This window comes from Phyllostomus hastatus, unplaced genomic scaffold (genome assembly GCF_019186645.2).
Source record: "Phyllostomus hastatus isolate PE091 unplaced genomic scaffold, TTU_PhHast_1.1 phas_scaffold_345, whole genome shotgun sequence".
NCBI lineage: Eukaryota > Metazoa > Chordata > Mammalia > Chiroptera > Phyllostomidae > Phyllostomus > Phyllostomus hastatus.
In genome coordinates this window covers 29,232,019-29,249,723 of record NW_025334024.1, presented here as the reverse complement: position 1 = coordinate 29,249,723, position 17,705 = coordinate 29,232,019, and the positions used below count along the sequence as shown (strand labels likewise).

Sequence of the window (17,705 nt, the reverse complement as noted above, 5' to 3'; positions counted from 1 at the left end):
CAGTGAACAAGATGGCAGCTGAGGCCGATTACACTAATGACTGCGACGGTTCTTGTGAAAACACGTGGGTGTGCACCCTGGCCTGCGCGGACCGGGAGTCCAGTCTGGCTCGCAGCAGCGGGCGAAGGACCCCCAGTGCCCAGAAAGGCCGGCTGCCCGCTCCTCAGAGCTGCTCCCATCGACGCGGGGCTGGACAACTGTGGCCCCCCCGCAATGCCTTGTCCGCCCCGCTCGCTCTGCACCCAGCTTCCAAACAAACTGGGGGCACAGCGTCACCGCCCACCGCCACCCCCCCACCGCGACCCGGTGGGCCTGCCCCGCGCCTCCCCCCACCACCAGGCGGAACTCACTGGCATCCAGGAGGCTGAAGGGCCCTCTGTGTCTCCAGTCTGTCCCATCCCAGTCCACTCAGCAGAGGGGGGGTGGTGTAGGGGGTGCGTGTGCAGTTTTAGGGGAGGGGAGGGGTGGGCAGCAGGTGTCGTTCCTGGAACTTACTGAGCACTGGGTACCAATGGGTGTGCAGCGGATGGGTGGAGGGACGGGTGGTGGCAGATGGGTGGGTGGAAGCGTGGACGGTGGGTGAGCGGTGGACGGGTGGTGAATGGATGGTGGATGGATGGTGGGTGGATGGTAAATAGATAAATAGACGGGTGGATGGTGGATGGATGGATGGTTGGGTGAATGGATAGATGGGTGGATGGGTGGATGGTGGATGGATAATGAACAGATGATGGACGCATGTATTGATGGACGATGAATGTGCAGAGGAGTAAATTAGTGGACAGATGATGAACAGATAGAGGAATGGATGGAAGGAAGGACAGAAGGATGAATGGGCAGACGACAGATGGAGGGGTGGGGGTGGACGATGGGTGGGAGAACGACTGGGTGGCGGGTGGACGGACGGACAGACGAGCAGGTGAGCGGACAGGTGGCGGGCGCATGACTGGCGGCGAGGAGGAGGAGGAGGGCGGACGTAAGCCAGCGGGCGGGAGGGAGGATGGGCTGGAGAAACGACGGTGGTGGGCTTTGGCGTTCACACGCCGCCTCCGCTACTCAGTGCGTGTGTGACCCCCGGCAAGTCGCTCCGCCTCTCTGAGAACCCGCCACTCACTCGGGAGGTGGGCGGGGACTGCCTAGGCCACAGCCTTGTTATGAGTCTCCCCCAGCTGGCGTGTCAACGTCTCCGCAGCCTGTGTGATGGCCCGCACGCGTCCAACACCGTCATCACTAACACCGACCACGAGGCATCGCCATCCCCGTCGACACGGACGCGGGGGTGACGCCACGTTTGTGACGTGGCAGCGGCAGAAGGAAGAAAGGGGGCACTGAGGGGGCGCCCCAGGGCAGGGATGCAGCTGCTGGGCTGTGGGTCCGGGTCCAGCTTCAGCGGGCTGTCGGTCGGGGAGCCCCACTAAACCCAAGGGGAAGGCACACCCCCCCGCTCTCCCCCCCACCCCGGCCCCCGCCTCTCCCTGCCAGTCTCCTACGTTGTTAACACCCGGCTCCAAGCCTCAGACTTGTGCGAAGCGGAGCGAGCGAAGAGCGTGTCCGGTGACGGCTGGCTCAGCGACTTCCGGTCGGTGAGGCGCCAGCGAGACGAGACTCACACCCTGCGAGGCAGGTAAACCCGGGGCCGGGCAAGGAGCCAGGGGAGGCCGACCAGGCGGGGGCTGTGCTGGGCGGGGGGGCCCGCCCTGGGGGGGCAGGGAGGGGGCAGCTGCCCGTGGCCGTGCAGGGCTGCCGCCCGGGGCCGCCAGGTCCAACCCACCGAAACATCAGGAACGCCAGCCGTTCGGTGTGGTGGCGAGCAGGGCGGGTCCCGGGCCGGCGGCCGACCGCGCTGTGCCTCGGGCTCCCGGCCTGGGCCGTCCAGGCGGCGTGAGGACGGAAGGGTTTCACGTGTGCACGAAGTGCTCAGAACCACATCCGGGAATGAGTGAGTGAGTGAGTGAACACTACAGAACTGTGAGCCGCTCGACCTGGGGGAAATCGCCGTTTTTGAAGCGCAGACAACTGTTTTAAAGTCTCCAAACTCCCCGGGGCCTCGGGCTGTGCGGGTCGGGCCCCCACCCCCGCCCCTGAGCTGTGAAAACGTCCAAGGTCTCCCCAGGACCACGACTGGCCGTGCGATCCCTCACCCCCGAGGGAGCCCCACCCCCACCCCCCAGGCGAGCCCCGCGGCTCGCTTCCCCTCCCCCTGCCCCGCCTTACTCCCTCCCTCCCCCAGTTTATCTGCCCTGTGATCCCCGAGGGTATACAACGCCCGTGTCCGGTGCCTCACAATGAACAGAAGAAGCAGTGTGGCCGCCCAGCGGTCTCACACGAGTTCGGCAGAGCTGACTCAAGAGCGGTGACCGGGAGGAAGCCGTGCGTCTCCCGGTTCTGTCGGGGGATGCGGGAAGGGCCAGCGTGCACCGCGCCCTGCCGAGAGCCCCGGCTGGGCTGCCGCCCTTCGTGCGGGGTCCCCACGCCTCGCCGCCTGGCCCCCCTTTCCTGACGAAGGAACCGAGGCTGAGGAAGGCAGAGTCGCTTACTGAGTTGTAGAGCTGGTCAGGGGTGGCACTCGGTTTGAGCCCAAATGGCCCTGTGCTAAGGCTGTCTCCGCCCCTCTCTCTGCCCCCCGCCCCCCCCGCCCCCCGGTGCCACTGAACGGAGACACCAGACTGGACCTGTCACCCGCCCTCGCCCACCTCCCAGCACCCACTGAACGTCATTGTGGCCCTGGACGAGCCCCGGCCAGCCCCCGTCTGACTTTGTCCGCAGTCCCGGAGCAGAGCGAGGGGCCACACTGGTGACCCACCGGGCAAAACGAGATCCCACCACCACCGCCCCACGCTCTGCGCCGGCCCTGGCCTGCCTGCCCGCCCCCCCACAAAACCCCCACAGCGAGTGCAACTCGCGGCTGCTGACTGGAGCTCCTGAAATGCCAGCTTGCATTTCTCTTCATTAATTTCTTTCTAAATGTCATTAGTAATTGCTCTTGCTCGACCAAAAAGCGCGGTGCAGGCCTCCACCGAGAGCACCCCCGCCACGCCAGGCCCGGCGGCCCGGCCGGGGGCGGCCAGCCAGCTCCCAGCAGGCTGGGGGGGGAGAGGCTGCGGGGCCGAGAGGCAAAGCAGGGGGTGCCTGGAACGTGAACGGGGCCCGGCGACAGAGCAGAGCCTGCGCGGGCTCAGGCCTCGGCGCTGGGCTCAGACCTGGGCTCCGCCACTGCCTGGCTGTGCCTCGGTCTCCCCACCCACAAGGTGGGGAGGGGAACAGCACTGGCCTCATAGGAGGGTCCCAAGGGTAAGACAGGGTAAGAAGGACAGGGGGCACCCCACAGCGCCTGGGGGTGGTGGCGGCGGCATTCTTTAGTCCCACCAGGGCAAGCTCCGCCCAGCCACTCACCAGCTGTGTGACGCGGTGCTGAGTCTCCCATCTGTGAACGTGGGACGGCAACGTCACATCCATGCTACCCCCACCCCCGCCCCCCTGGGAGGCCCCCTGGGGCCAGGCGTCCCACCGGGACTCGCCGGGGGAGGACAGAGCGTCTCAAAGACGAGGCCACACACCCACGTCGCCGTGACAGCAAGAAGCAGCTGAGAGCCACCCCCCAGCCCCCAAGGCCCCCCCGTCTCTCCTGCCCTGTGGCACCACAGGGTCATCAGCCTCTGGTCTGAGCCGGGGGTGGGGACGGGGCTTTGCGCGGTGCGGAGCTCTGGGAGCCGTGGACCCACACGGCCCCTACGGTTCCGGTACGATCTTGGTTTCCAAGAAACTGAAGGCATTTGTGCGGGACCGGGCGGCACCGGCGAGGGGCCGGGCTCGCGCACGCACGCGGGCTCCGGCTGGAGGCTCCTGGCAGCTCCCCCGCGCCCATCTGTCGCGATGGCACGCTGCCCCTCTGAAGCGGCTGGCCCCCCGCCCGGGGGCATGAGCGGCGGGCTCCGCTGGGCAGACGGGCAGCCCGAGGCCGGTTCCAAGTGCCATCTCTGCCCGGAGCTGGGCCTTGGGGGCAGCCCCCTCCAAGTCCCCACCTGGGCCTCTGCACACTCCACCGCGCAGGCCGGCACGGGGAGGGGTCCGCCGCGCTCCCCGGGAGCCCTGAGGCCCTCGGGCGTCTGGAACCCCTGCCTGCCCGGATGGGGGGCCTGCGCTTTACCCGACAGTCCCCTGCGAACCCGTGGCCTTGGCCTTGGGGCTACGCACACGGAGACCAGTGCCCGGGCGCCTGCGTCCACCGCCCAATCACTCTAGCAGCCACGTGACCCTGGGGACCCTCTGTGACACGGAGGTCGTAGGATGCCACACCCCGGGGTCACCGTGAGGGCTCAGAAGTCTGAGCATGTGCAGAGACGGCGCCAGGCTCCCGGGAGGCCCCCGGGAAACTCGGCCTCGTGCCCACTGCGTGGGGCCGAGTGACTCAGGCCTGAGTCCCGGCCTGGGAAGGACAGAGGGCCGGGGCAGTGCCCGCCCGAGTCTTTCCCCCAGGGGGCCCAGCTGTCCCAAGAAGCGGGAGCGGTAAGAGACGGTGGCGAGGCTGACGACACGTTACTGAGCACACAGGACAGGGCCTGGTGACACAGGGAGGGACAAAGGTCCCGGCCCCCTGCGATGTCATGGGGGCCCTGTCGAGCCCAGCAGTTGAGTTACATTTTGCAATATGACAGTGACGCGCCGAGATGCTACAGCGCCATCGCTGAGTTACAACGTGTCAACCCGGAACAGCCGTCCTTTCTGGTCTTCGCCGGGTCGGCGTGCTGCTCCTCTCCCTGCAACTCGCGAGGGACTCAGGCCTCCGTGTGTCCCGGGCCCCTGCACACGCTGGCACACGCGGGCACTCAGGCATCACGGGCCGGCCGCACCGCGCACGCCCACGCACGAGGACTGAAGGGATGCGTCCATGGAGACCTGCACCGGCGGCCGGCCGCGCCCAGGCCGCAGTCACGGGGTCAGTGGTGGCGGCAGTGGGGCTGCTGCCTTTTCGGGTCCCACGGCCTCCAGGCCCTCAACACCCACAAGGAATCGCCCCCGTGGGCCGAGGCCCGGAGAGCGCGCCGGGCCCGCTCCAGGTCACCGAGCGGCTCGGTAGCGGGGCTGGGGTTTGAAGTCAGGCCGCCCGCCCACGGCGTGGGCACCACACGGTGCACCCCGCAATGCTGCCATGTTGAACGGAAGTCGAGCTGCGCTGGGCTCGGGACTCCTGCCCCAGCGGGCAAGAGGGTGGCACACACAGAGCGACTGTACCCTGAAACGTGCCCCCCCCCACCCTCAGGAAAGCTTACTTGCCAAGTGGCTGGCACACGTTGTAGCCTGTCTGTCTGTGCAAGCAACAACCCGAGGCGGCAGGCCCTACCCCATTTTACAGATGAGGAAACTGAGGCCAAAGAAGCGCGAATGCCAGGAACAGAAGATAACGGGGCGGGGGGGAGGTTCCTGGGGAAGACCCCGCTGCTGCCGTCACTGGCACCTCCCCTCGCTCCCTGGGGCCGGGCCCAGCGGCCCTGGTCTCCCCGCTGCGGTGGGCGACGCACACTGGCTGCCTGTCTTCGAAGCCGGAAGGAGGACGACGCTGCTGCTCGCGGAAAGCTCAGCCAAAGAGTCAAATGCTAAGTGTGTGCCTAGAGCGCTTCCCACTTTTAATTATTATCAGTTATAATTATCCGGCCGGATCCGGCGGCAGCAGCAGCACAGAGAAGCCAGGAAACCGGTGCCTCGGTTACCCGTCCTGCAGGGCCCGGAGCTCGTGAAGGGCCTTGGCGTGCGCAGCGACGGCCCCTGCCTGTCCTCTTGCCCTCGCCTGTGGCTTCCTGCCTGCTCGCCTGCTCCCCGGGAATTGAAGGGGGGATGTGGTGAAACACGTGTGTGGGGGGGTGGATGGGCGGTGGGTGGGTGGATGGATGGTGGATGAATGAATGGATTAGGTGGGTAGGTGGATGGATGAGGGTGGATGGATGGACGGATGGACGCATAGGTGGGTGGGTGGATGGGTGGATGGATGGATGGGTGGATGGTGGATGGATGGGTGGGTGGATGGGTGGGGGTAGATGGATGGACGGATGGATGCATAGGTGGATGGGTGGCAGGTGGAGTCTTCACCCTCCAAAGACTCAGGTGAGAGCAGGAACTCGGGAGGAGATGCAATTCTAACCCGCACTGGCCGAGGGGTGGGGAGTTGAACCCGGGGCTGGAGAAGCCAGAGGAGAAAAGGTCCTCGAGGGGTTCTCAGAGAGGGGCCCGAGAAGGGAAGGGCGTTCAGGCAGAGGGACCAGCAGACGCAGGCGCATCCCGGAGCCCCCGCCTCTGAGCGGCCAGACCAGAGCTGCCCACCCCTCCAGCCCCAATGCCCTCACCTCTGTTCCTGGGACACCCCAAACCTGTCTGCGCCTCTGAGCCTGGGCACCGGCCGCTCCCCTTCCTGGAAGAACCCTCAGCCCCGGCCCACCGAGGGGCTGGCTCATTCTCCAGCTTCAGGACTCAGCTGAACATCTGGTCCAGTTTTTCTTTCCTAATGTCCCCTCGCCCTTGTCCCGACACACACACACACACACACACACACACACACACACACACCCTCTCCATCCCACCACAATGTGAGGTGACCTTCTCGCTGGTGCCTCCCGCCCAGGGCCAGCTCTGTGAGAGCGGAGCTCTCCCTGTTCGCCGCCACACCCAGGCCCCAGGGTAGCGCCCGCAGCAGGGTCTCAATGAAGACTGTTACACGAACCTGCATGGAGGGAAGGGGGCGGACCCAGTGCTCTCGGAGGCTGGGAAGACAGCAAGCACCCCAGGGGAGCTCCGGGCCCCTCTCCTGGCCGTGCGCCGGCACCCATCTGCGGGGCAGGGCCCCGCGGGCCCCACGGGAGAAGGCCTCGCTCTGCTTGTGATCGATGGCAGTCACTCAGCTGGACGCGGCAGGCCTGGGCACGCACAGGCAGGCGGCGTGAGCTAATCCTCTAAACACAGCCGCGTGGGGCCGCTGGCCCCTTCGCCACCGCGGGCCACTCGGGAGGCGCTCCCTGCAGCCCCCGGCTTGTCGTGGAGGGCGTCCAGCCTGCCAGCGCCCCGGCCCGGCACCATCACCGAGGGCTGCAAGACGCTGCAAGCACCGGAGGCCAGAAGGGCCCCGTCTCTGGCTCCGGCCTCCCTGTGACAAGGCTCAGCGGGTCCCAAGGGTCTGGAAGGGGCGTATGTGGGGGTGTGGGGGGGGACGGGCAGCTGGGCGCTGCCAGCACCAGGAACCTGAGGTGCTAGGAGGGCCCCGTCTCCACCGCTGGAGTGAACCCCCCTTCTCCCGAAGCCTGGCCCGAGCCCAGCTCACGCCCTCAGGCTCCAGCCCAGCACCCTCAGCTCCCAGGCCCGGCTCCGCAGAACGGGCCCCGGGCCCCGGCGCTCCCACCCGGGCCCGCCCGCTGGAGGCTCCTCCGCGTCCCCCGCCGCTGCTGCGCGTGCTACCTGCTTGGCCCAACTACTAAAATAGCTCCTGGGTCCCCTGACATGAAGGCTTTTTCTGGTTCAGCACCGCGGGTCTCGTTCCAATCCACCCGCTCGTATGAGCGGCAGTCCCTGTCAACGTCGGGGGGGCTTCCGTGCGCCTCGGCGGCCAAGGCAGCGTGGCTTTGCACGTGGCCCTGCCCTACGCCAGTGACCTTGGGCAAACCACGTGGCCTCTGGGAGTCTCGGGCCCCGAGTCTGAACGTGGAGATCAGAGTGCTGACTTCTCGGGGGACCAGGGCTGGCACACAGGAGGGGCCCACCCAGGGGTGGCGGTGTTCTGTTCCTTGTCTGACTGGCCTTGGAGGGTCCTGTCCGCCAGGCCAGGGGCCGGCCTGTGCGCGGTGCCGCCCCCCCTCGTGGCTCTCTCAGGGAGGGGAGGGGGGGTGCCGCCCCTCGTGCCCAGTGTCTGAGGCCCCAGAGGCGCCCACGGGGACTCGGCGACAGCTGGGCTGCACGGGCAGAGCCTGCGCCCCCCCCCTCGGGCCCGCCCACCCTTGGCAAAGGGCCCACCGGGCCCCGGGCCTTCCCCTGCTCAGGCCTGAGGCTGGAGCCGCCAGGCCGATGGCCCCGACGGTGTCGGAATCAGTGGTTCACAGGGTTCTCGCTCCCCCAACCACACCGGCACGCTGCCCTCCCCGGAGACGGGGCACAGCGGGGGACACGGGGTCCAGAGAGTGGGCGGGGCCAGAGCGCCCGGAAACCTGTAGGAAGGGAGACCCACAGGCCCCGCCTCTGCCCGGTCCACCCGCCTCACGCTCCGCACGGGACCTCCCGGGCCGCGGGGCCACGGGAGCCCGTCGGGGCCCAGCAGGGACCAGGCCTGTCTCCTGCCGCACCGTCCCACCCACCGGGTCACCCTGGGCCCGTGAACTGGCCCGCCCGTTGCAGCCTCGGCAGGAGGATGACGACGACTCCCACGGCTGAGGAGCCCTCCTCTTGAAAAACACAGAAAATTGCTACCCGAGTTACTTAACGAAAGCCATTATTTGCATAGATTTGGCGTTGCTGCAACGCTTCCACGTTTAAGTGGTCTGTAATTAAAATCATTAATTGCAGAAAATAGTGGCTCGTTAAGGCTGTAATTTAGTGAGGTTCTCGGCACTTGAGGATCTGCCTTCGAGGCTGGCGGGGTGACCCAGGGACCCACCAGCTCCCAGGAACCAGCTGCAGCCCAGGGGCGTGGAGGTGACGCCGAGTCGGAGGGGGGCCGCCGCGCCCAGGCCTCTGCACGCGAGGTGGGCCCCAGGCACGGCGGCGCCAGAAGCCCGTCTGGGACAGCCCCGAACCCACCGAGGGGGGCAGGCCCCTCTCCTGGCATCTGGATGACTCGAATCCCAGGTTTCAGTAAATCACGGCTTCCGTGCGCGCCCGGGTTTAAGGGAGGCTGTGGAGCTGGGCTATAAAAAGCTCCAGGTGTCTGGGGATCCGGGGCCTATTTCGGTAGCTGGGCCAGGCAGGTGCGGCAGGTGGGAGGTAGGTGAGGCCGCGCTCGCAGCCAGCGCACAAGTGAAGAGGCTCCCCGGACGGCCTGCCAATTGGGCACCGACACGAGGCCCCCTCCGGTCACATGACACGGGGACAGTCAGCAGGCCCCTCCCCGTCCCCAGCACAGAGATACGCGCTCAGTTTAGGATCCATGGGCCCAGGGCGGGGTCACCGCCATGCTGGCGGCCGTTTGGCAGTGGCAGCCCCGCTCGGGGCCTGGGTCCGAACAGCTGGGTCCGTAGCTGTGTCCCACACCGTGAGGGACACAGGGCCGCCGACCTCGAAGGCAGGACAGCCAGGCCTGGCTGTGGGGTGGCTGCGGCACGGTGACAGGTCTGCCCTGCTACCGGCCACCCAGCTGTGCCCCTTCAGCCCCAAGAGAAACACCCTGGCTGCTCCCCTCCGCCCCCCGTGACCCCCTGACTTGGCTCCGGCTGCGGTGGCCTCAGCCTCGCCCAGGAGGGCGGGGGGGCTGCTGAGCACAGGGGCGGCTCGGGTAGGGGCCGGGCAGGGCGGTTTCCTCGGGCGCAGGCACACCCCGTGGGCCAGGGACGCGCTGACAAAAGCCGGCTGTCCCCTCCCTCCGGGCCCAGGGCAGGATGGCCTTCCTCCCCCTTTGCCCGGGGCAGGGCGGCCACAGGACCCGCTCGGGCTGGGACGGCGGGAGGCACGGAGGGGGGCGTCGTTTCCCGGGGGAAGCTTGGGGCTGGGGTGCGGCGCCCCAGCTCCCCTTTCTCCCGGTCTCCGTGACCAGGGGACGTGACTCAGGGTGGACTTCCCTGGGCCCAGGCCCCCGCAGGAGGATGGGGAGCAGAGTCCCACCCCGCCATCTGGCTGGCGGCGGGCGACAAATCGCAAGCGACGCAAGTCCCTGCCCCTTGAAGACAGACACCAAGAGGGAGGGTGTTCGTCGCCACAGCAAACCCGCGCCTGGGTCCCACTGAACGTGGTGTGACCTCAGTTTGTGGTGCTTCGGCAGGGCTGCGTGTCCCCGTGGTCCCCGTGGCGCTTCTGTGGGGGGGGTGGCGTTCTGCTGTGGGGGTGGCATTCCTCAGCGTGTCTGTCCTGCTACCTTTGAAAACGCTGTGTGTGTGCACACGCGTGCGGGGACTGCACGGGGAACCATGTGTGTGGGGGACACTCTGGTTTACGCACAGTGTGCGTGTGATGTTTCTGTGGGCGTGGGCGCTATTTCTGGGTGGGTGAGTGGCCTCTCCAGTGTTACAAGAATTTCTTGCAAAAACCAGTGGGTGACGAGGTGGTTTTACCTGGACATCTGTGTTCAGAATGCAGTGACAAGTGGGACGGGACGCCGAGGGGAGTGGCCGCAAGTGCCAAACCCTCCCTTCGCAAGGGCCCCGCAGCTACAGCCGGCCCTGGGTGGGGGGCTGAGGAGCTGGTCAAGGCCACTGCGCCCTGTCTGGGGGCCCCATCTCTGGGCCATTGGTGGCATCCCTTCCTCTGAGTCGGGGCCCCACCTGCCATCCCCCGCCTTCCCGTGTCTGGCTTTCCTGGGCACAGGTGGAGGCTCCAAGGCCGCAGACCCAGGTCCTGGCTGCACATTGCCCCGGACTCAGCTCTGCGAACCACACGGGCCACCGGCCACAGACCGCAGCTCCACCGAACATCACCGCACAGCATCAGCGGGGAGCCGGGATCCCAAGCAGGGAGGGGCTTACCATAGAGACACCCCAAACGTGAGCCTCGGACCCTGCTCCCTGGGCCCCACTCAGCTCCCCAGAAAACTTGGGGCCAGCAGGGGCTCCCCGCATGCCAGCTGGGCAGGAGGGCAGCCGTGGGCTCCAGACTCACAGGCCAGGCCCAGCCGCCTGCTGCTCTTCCTGCCGGGGGCGTGCCGAGGACAGGCCCCAGCACTCTGACCCCGCCCCCGCGCCCCCCCCCCCGGCGAGCAGGGCGGGGCGTGCCGCGGCCCAGCGCACTGACCTGCAGCTCCGTCTGGAAGAAGAACTTCTGTGGGCACTGCGAGCAGTCGTAGATCTTGTCCTCCTGCCCGTGCACCGCGAAGATGTGCTGCTGCAGCTTGTTGGCCTGGACGAAGACTGGGGACGGACACGGCGTCGGGCGTCCGGCGGGGCCCCGGGGACACGGCCCCGCCGCCCCGCGCCCCCTGAGAGCCGCCTAGCCGCTCCCAAGCGGGCCCGCCCAGCGTGGACGCAGCCGGCCAATCAGCGGGCTCCGGGGAGCCGGGGGGCGGAGCTCTGCCGCATGCGGGCTGTGTGCCGCACTGGGGGTCACTGAACCTCTCCCGGCTTCGCGTCCTCATCCGAAAAATGGGGACCTGCCGCTGCCTGGGCGGCTGGAGGACCACGCGGGTTCACGTGACAAACGCGTGAACGCTGTGGCACAGGACTGGCCCAGCGGACACTGCCGCCTGCCAGGAGCCCCCTGATTCAGCACAGGCCTGCAAGGCGGGCAGTGCTGTTGTCCCCATTCTACAGAAGAGAAAACCGAGGCGCGGGGAACAGGAAGCGCCTTGGCCCAGGTCCCCTTGCGAGGAGGCGGGGCTGGGGTTTGCACTGAGGAAGCTCAGCGCAGCTCTGGTGCGAGACGGCACTGGGTCAACACGTGCTGTTAGTGCTGGTCATGGAGGTGCTGCCGGCATCCTCGGATCCCCGAACAGGGGCCCGGAGCCCCGGAGCAGCAGCCCCAGCCCCACCAGCCCAAGGAGTGTGACGGTGACCGATGGGTGGGGCTCCTGCGATTGAGTGGGGATAAGACCCTGAGGGGTGTGAGCATGCGGGAGGGTCCCCACAGCACAGCCCCCCCTCAGGCCTGTCACCGAGCGGGTCTCGGCCCCGGTGGCAGGAGCCCAGGCCTCTGGGGGGTACACAGGAGGCGGCTGTGGAGCAGCTGTGAGTCTGGGAGGTGAGCACTTCTGAGTCCCCCTCTCGGCGGGCACTCTCCCCAGGGCGGGCGTCCTGCCGTGGCAGACGGCAGATGTTGGGGGCGGCGGGGGACGGCCAGGCTCCCCCGCGCACACCGGCTGCCATCTGGGCAGCAGGAGGGGCCGGCAGAGGCCCCGAGACCGGCCTCGGGCTGGGGCAGCCGCTTGTCTGGGCTGGCAGCCAGGCTGGGGGCTGGGGGGCTTGGCCGGCATAGCTGCCCCTGACCCCTAGCCTGGAGCACAGTGGGACGAAACATGGGCTGGGCTGGGCCAGGCAGGAGGGGCGCCAGGGGGGCGCCAGGAGGGGTATAAAGGGAGAGCCCGCTGGTGCTGGGCCCGCAGAGGGCTCGCAGCTGCGGAGTGCAGGCGTGGGGGGAGGCCCAGGGGAGGGAGCCCCCTCACCCGTCCTGGACGAGAGGCTAGAAGGCATGGGGCGGGACACACACCAGGCCTGCCCCAGGCGAACAGGACAGTGAAGCTGGGGACCCCCGGGCCTCCCCGAGAGCTTGGAAACGACACTGAGGTCCCATGGCCCCCCCGCCGGCCCCTTACCTGTGAAGCACACGGGGCACTTGAAGGTCCCGCCCATGCCTTCGAAGCTGTGCTCGATGAGGTGGCAGAGCAGCTTGGCCGGGGAGTCGAACATCTGGTTGCACAGCTTGCACTCGTGGTTGATGCCTTCCTCTGCAAGGGACCGCGACAGTCAGCCACGTGGCACGCACGGTTCCGGCGGCAGCCCGCGCCCCGAATGCACCGGCCAGCCCGCCCCAATCCCCAGAACCAGGGCTGGTGGGGGACCTCGGATGCTGAGACCCATCCCAGGCCCAGAGGGTCCGGCCACCCCCAGGCTTACAGACCCCAGGGGTCGGCCCCCGGAGCTGGCACTCGAAAGCGTCCTTGTCTGGGACTTGCCCTGCCGGTCCAGAGACCCAGGACTGTGTCCCATGGGGAGGCCCTGGGACGGGGTCTGCCTGGGGGAGGGGGTCCAGCCAGGACTTTAAAAAAAAAAACCCAACAGAACGTGTACTGAGCGTGCACTGCGTGCCGGCCCTCTGAGCTGGGGATTCTGGGGGGAACCGAACAGGTCATACACTTCCCCCACCCTAGGCACACGGATGGCAGACGACGGTGATCACCACGTCACGGTGCCAGGAGGGGCCGTGGGGCCATGGGAGCCTCAGGTGAGACTGAGTGGGGACAGGGATGGGGGCGGGGACAGGGCGGCGTGAGGCCAGAGGGGACACGGGGGCGCACGCGGCAGAGGGCCTTTGGCTGCTGGAGGGGTTCACTCTGTGAGGGGCGAGCACAGAACACAGTGAGTTGCTCGTTTTAAGTATTCTGAGCGGATGGCCCACCCCGTCCTCACAGGCACGGGGCAGACGCCCTGTCCCGCCTCCAGACCGGAACACGGCTCCGCCTTCCCACCCGGGAGCTGCGTGACGTCAGACACCCCCTCCCCGGCTCCCAGGGAAGACAGCCAGCCGGCCCTGGGCCCCAGTGTCACCCTTGCATCGGGAGCCGAGGTCCTGTCCCCGCCTGGAGTCAGCAGGGCAGAGTTCAAGTCCTGGCTTCTCCCATCTGCGTGATCTGAGCGTCAGTCCGTGCTGGTAGATAAGGGTCACCCGAGTCCCCAGTGCTGAGAGGGGACGGAAGGGACTGGCACTGATGACCGGGTGGCCCCGTGGTCAGGCGGCACCGGGGGGGGGGGGGGCGCCGGAGAGTCACACCAGGTCAAATGTCACATGGTCCAGGGTTGGAACCCGGCTCCGCCGCTTACTGTGTGACCTTGGGCAAGCGAGGAAACCTCTCTGTGCCCCGGTTTCCTTCTTCCTAAAGCCTCGCAGTGGCCTTCCTCACCGCGGCACACCTGTCAGAGCGGCCCAACCCCAGGGCACCCACACCGAGCGCCGGCGGCCGCAACCTCGGCTGTGGCTGGCAGGGGCCGCGGGGTGCGGCCACCGCGAACGGCGGTTCGGCGGTTCCCACCACACGGTCCAGCCACTGCGGTCCTCGTATCCACCCGCAGGAGCCGGAAACGCGTGTCCACGCGAACACCTGCACCCAGGTGCTTTCAGCAAATTCACTCCTAGCTGCCGAACCCCGGAAGCAGCAGGGGTGCTCGCTGGGTGAACGAGTAAACCAACGGATGGTGAGGCACCCAGACGACGGAACGGGACACAGTGTGGAAAGGAAACAGGCTACCAAGACCTGGGGGGACCCCCAGGGCGCACCCCTGAGTGCGAGAAGCCTGCCTGAAAAGGCCACAGACACACCGGTGGCTGCAGCTAGGTGACACTCTGGGAAACTGTGGACACGGGGTGGGGGGGGGGGCAGCAAGATCCGAGGCCGCTGGTCGGGGGGTGGAGGGGGGACCGCCGGCACAGAGGATGTTTGGGGCAGTGGGGCCGGCCTGTGCGCTGAGACGGTGGGTCCGCGTCACGGCCCAGGTGCCCACCCCTACGGAAGGCATGCCCCTCCCCCAGGCAAACGCTGGGCTGCAGGTGAGGCCGGTGTGGCGTCGTAGGTGGTCTGTGTTTGCAAACGCCAGAAATGACCGCCGTGGCCAGTGGCGCTGGTCACGGGAGAGGCCGTGCGTGTGCGGAAATCTCGGCAGCTTCCTCCTCTCCGTGGTACCGTAACCCTAAAACCGCTCTAGAAACGGAATGTCTTTTTTTTGGAAAAGTCACACCGCCCCCCAGAAGAGTCTTCCTCTTACAGTTGGTGTGAGAACCAAGGAAGCTAACAACGTGGGTAATTCAGAGGCAGAAAAGGGGATTCCACCACCCGGCGAGGGCTCCGTGAGTGTGTGTGGCCGGTTCTGTTGCTGCCGGTGAGGATATTATCTGGGACAGCCAAGGACGCGGGCCCCTCGGGCGTCCCCAGGGAGCCCGCGTCACCAAAGGTGCCAGGTGCTCCGACTGGCCCTCAAAAGCAGGAACTAGGGAGCAGAGGGCTCTGCCACGGGCAGGACAGGGACGCAGATGGGCTGAGGCTCCTGGCCAGTCCCCGGGGCCCCAGGCCCTGGCCGGGGCTGGCGCAGACCGCAGGCGACCCCCCGCCCCAGGACCCCCCCCCCCCGCCGCCGCAGCGGCACCGCCACACGCACGTGCACGCGCTGGGGGGCCTGCCCCACATAGCCCCCCGGCTGGAAGCTGCCGGGTGTCTGTCGTGCCCCTGGAGCCCCGGCAACTAGGCCACGTGCCCCCGGCAGAGACGCCAGCAGCTCTCCCGCATGCGCCGGCGGGGAAGGGGCTCGTTGACAAGTTCAGGGACGCGGGGCGGGCTCGGCACACTCGCCGCGCAGGCCCCACACACGTCCTCCGCCTCCCCCGGGGGGACTGTCATCGTAATTAGAGCTGGCCTCCAGCGTGGGGGCTGCCTCCGAGACCCCCAGCGCGCCCGCCGCCCCACAAACAATGCTCCTCGGCGCCCCCTGGAGCACAGACTCGAGCAGCGAGCGAGCCAGCGCACGGACGGAGGGCAGACGGCACCCTCACACCCCTCTGGCCGCCCGGGGAGGGGGGGGGAGCCCGTGGGCACCTCTCGGGCCTCAGTGAGGCAGAGGGGGCGTGACTCACGACGGCCGCACGGAGGTTCCCGCGACCGTTTATCACGTGCGTTTATGGCGTGAGCTGGATCTCGGGGTTAACCCCGCTCGCTGGAAAACCGCACTTCCGGAGAAGGAGAGGAGCAAGCGTGGACCGTCCGTCGGACCGCGGGCGGAGTTGGCCCAGCCTGCTGGGGGCGGCGCTCTGACGCCCTCCCCACCCTGTGAATCCCGCCCGCCCGCCTGCCCGCCCGCACACCTCCTCCAGGCAGCCTCCCCGAGGGTGCCAGCGCCCTCGGCTGCCCCTGGCTGGGCAGGACGAGCCGGATTCGTCTGTTCCCTCGGGGTCCTCCTGACCCTGGCAACCGGGCTGTGGCCTTCCCCTCCTCAGGCCCCCGGAATACCACGTCCCACCGGGGGCCCCAGCACAGGCTCGGGAAGCGCTGGTGGAGGAGAGGTGCCCCTCGAGGGCCCTGTCCCCCTGCCCGACCAAGTCGCCCCCCACCCCACCCCACCCCCGCCCGGGCTGAGATGGTGAAGGAGGGAGGATGTACGGTGCTCTGGCGAGCGGGGGCGGGGGGGGGGCCCTTTCTCCGCTTGGCTGTGAATGGAGCCGGCTGCCCATCTGAGTCACCAACACCGGAGGACAAAGGCGGTTCCCGAGACTTGTTAATCAGAGAAACCAGGGCCCACAGTCACTTTCTCTCCAGTGGCCAGCGGCATCAGTGGGTCCCCGATTCACAGACGCCGCTACGCCCTGCACCCACGTTCATAAAGACGCGCACAGTCAGGCCGCCGGCGCTGCAGCCGGTTCCGGGCCGGGCAGCGACAGCTTCAACACAAGTCATGGCCCCGAGCCCGGGCGGGTGCGAGGTTCCGGGCTAAAGAGATCAAGGGCCTCCGGACAGCCCAGTCCAGGGCCGCTGGCCCCTTTCCTCCGTCCCCCCCAGAGTGTCAACCCTGGGGAGATGGGAGAGGGAAAATAAAACCAGCAGACGTGGAAGTGAGGGGCAGTATTAACACTGCGGGGGCCCCCCAGACTGGGGACTCGCTGCCCGTCCCCACCAGAGGGGGACGGGGGTGCTCCCAGGGTGGGGTGGGGGCGCCCACCTCTGCCCATAAAACCACCCGGGAAAATGGGGGGGGGGGCGGTCTGTCCTAGTGAGAGCGCGATGCTCCGGTGGACACCTGTGCCCCAGGTGCGCCAGCCCCTGGATGCGGAGAGACGTGGCCTCCACCATCACCGCCCCCCGCCCCCGCGCTGACCACCTCTCATGCTGCCCCGAGTCGCAGGCCCGGGACAGCGGCGCCCTCGGAGAATGGCTTTCCTCAGTTCTCCGAGACCACCCGCACTCGGGGGCCTGGCGGGGAGCAGGGCGTCCAGGCTGCCTGGGAGCCGCAGGCCCCCCCGCCAGCCTGGGGGGCCGCAGGGTTCTGGGTTAAGACGCAGGACCCCTTCCTCTCCTTTCTACGCCCTTTTCATTCTTTTTACAGCCCACGACAGGCACCCGTCGGAGGGCCCGTGCAACTCCAGTGGCCCGCGCAGCGAAACGCCGAGGTCTCCGGCTCCCGGGGCCGCACCTCACCCCCCGCCCCAGGCCCCAGAAGTGGGGGCTGGCGCTGAGAATCTGCTGATTCACTGTGATGTCTAAAAAATTAAAATAAAAAAACAACCCAAACTGCCAAAGAAACAATCCAGCGAGCGTGAAAATCTCAGAGTCCCTCTCTCTCCCTCTCTCTCTCCCTCTCTCTCTCTCTCTCTCTCTCTCTATGTCTCTCTCTCTCTCAACTCTGCTCAGGAATAATAAGTGTTAATTTTACACTTCATTTCTCAAAAAAAAAAAATAATAGGATGTGCTTCTGCTTAAAACCAAGCCGGCCTGCTGGAGCCTTTCAGGCTGAAACTGTGTCAGCCCGAAAGAGGAGCCGAGGGCTTTGTGGGACAGCGCCGTGCCGAGATGACAGCTCCCCCGCACGACCGCGGCACCACCGACTTTTGTCTCCGAAAGCATTTGATCCCCGGCAGACACACACTTATTTCCATACCGGTCTTGGGGGAAGCCGGAGGAGGAGAGCGCTGACGATCAGAGCCCTGGGGGGGGGAGCTCAGGCGGCCCACCGACGCCAAGGGCGGGCCCGGGCTCACACTCGGAGGCCGCGGTTCTCGCTGCCTGGGGGGCGGGGCGCGGGCAGGGCATTGTTCCGGAGCTCGCACGCGCCGAGGGACCGGCCACCGCGGCAGCACCCACGGGCCTGGCCGGCCCTCCTGGAAGCGGGGATCCCCCT

At 67.6% G+C, this 17,705-nt stretch overlaps 1 protein-coding gene across 5 annotated transcripts in view; it reads right to left on the bottom strand.

Annotated features, from left to right (window-relative positions):
• Positions 1 to 17,705, bottom strand: part of ZNF423 (zinc finger protein 423) — a 250,712-nt gene that overhangs the window by 10,070 nt on the left and 222,937 nt on the right. For all 5 annotated transcript variants that reach the window (XM_045819207.1, XM_045819208.1, XM_045819210.1 and 2 more), the window contains 2 exons: positions 12,425 to 12,556; positions 10,912 to 11,027 (listed from right to left, as the gene is read on the bottom strand). In XM_045819207.1, the coding sequence (XP_045675163.1) occupies positions 10,912 to 11,027; positions 12,425 to 12,556 (248 nt within the window). The remainder of the gene's footprint in view (positions 1 to 10,911; positions 11,028 to 12,424; positions 12,557 to 17,705) is intronic.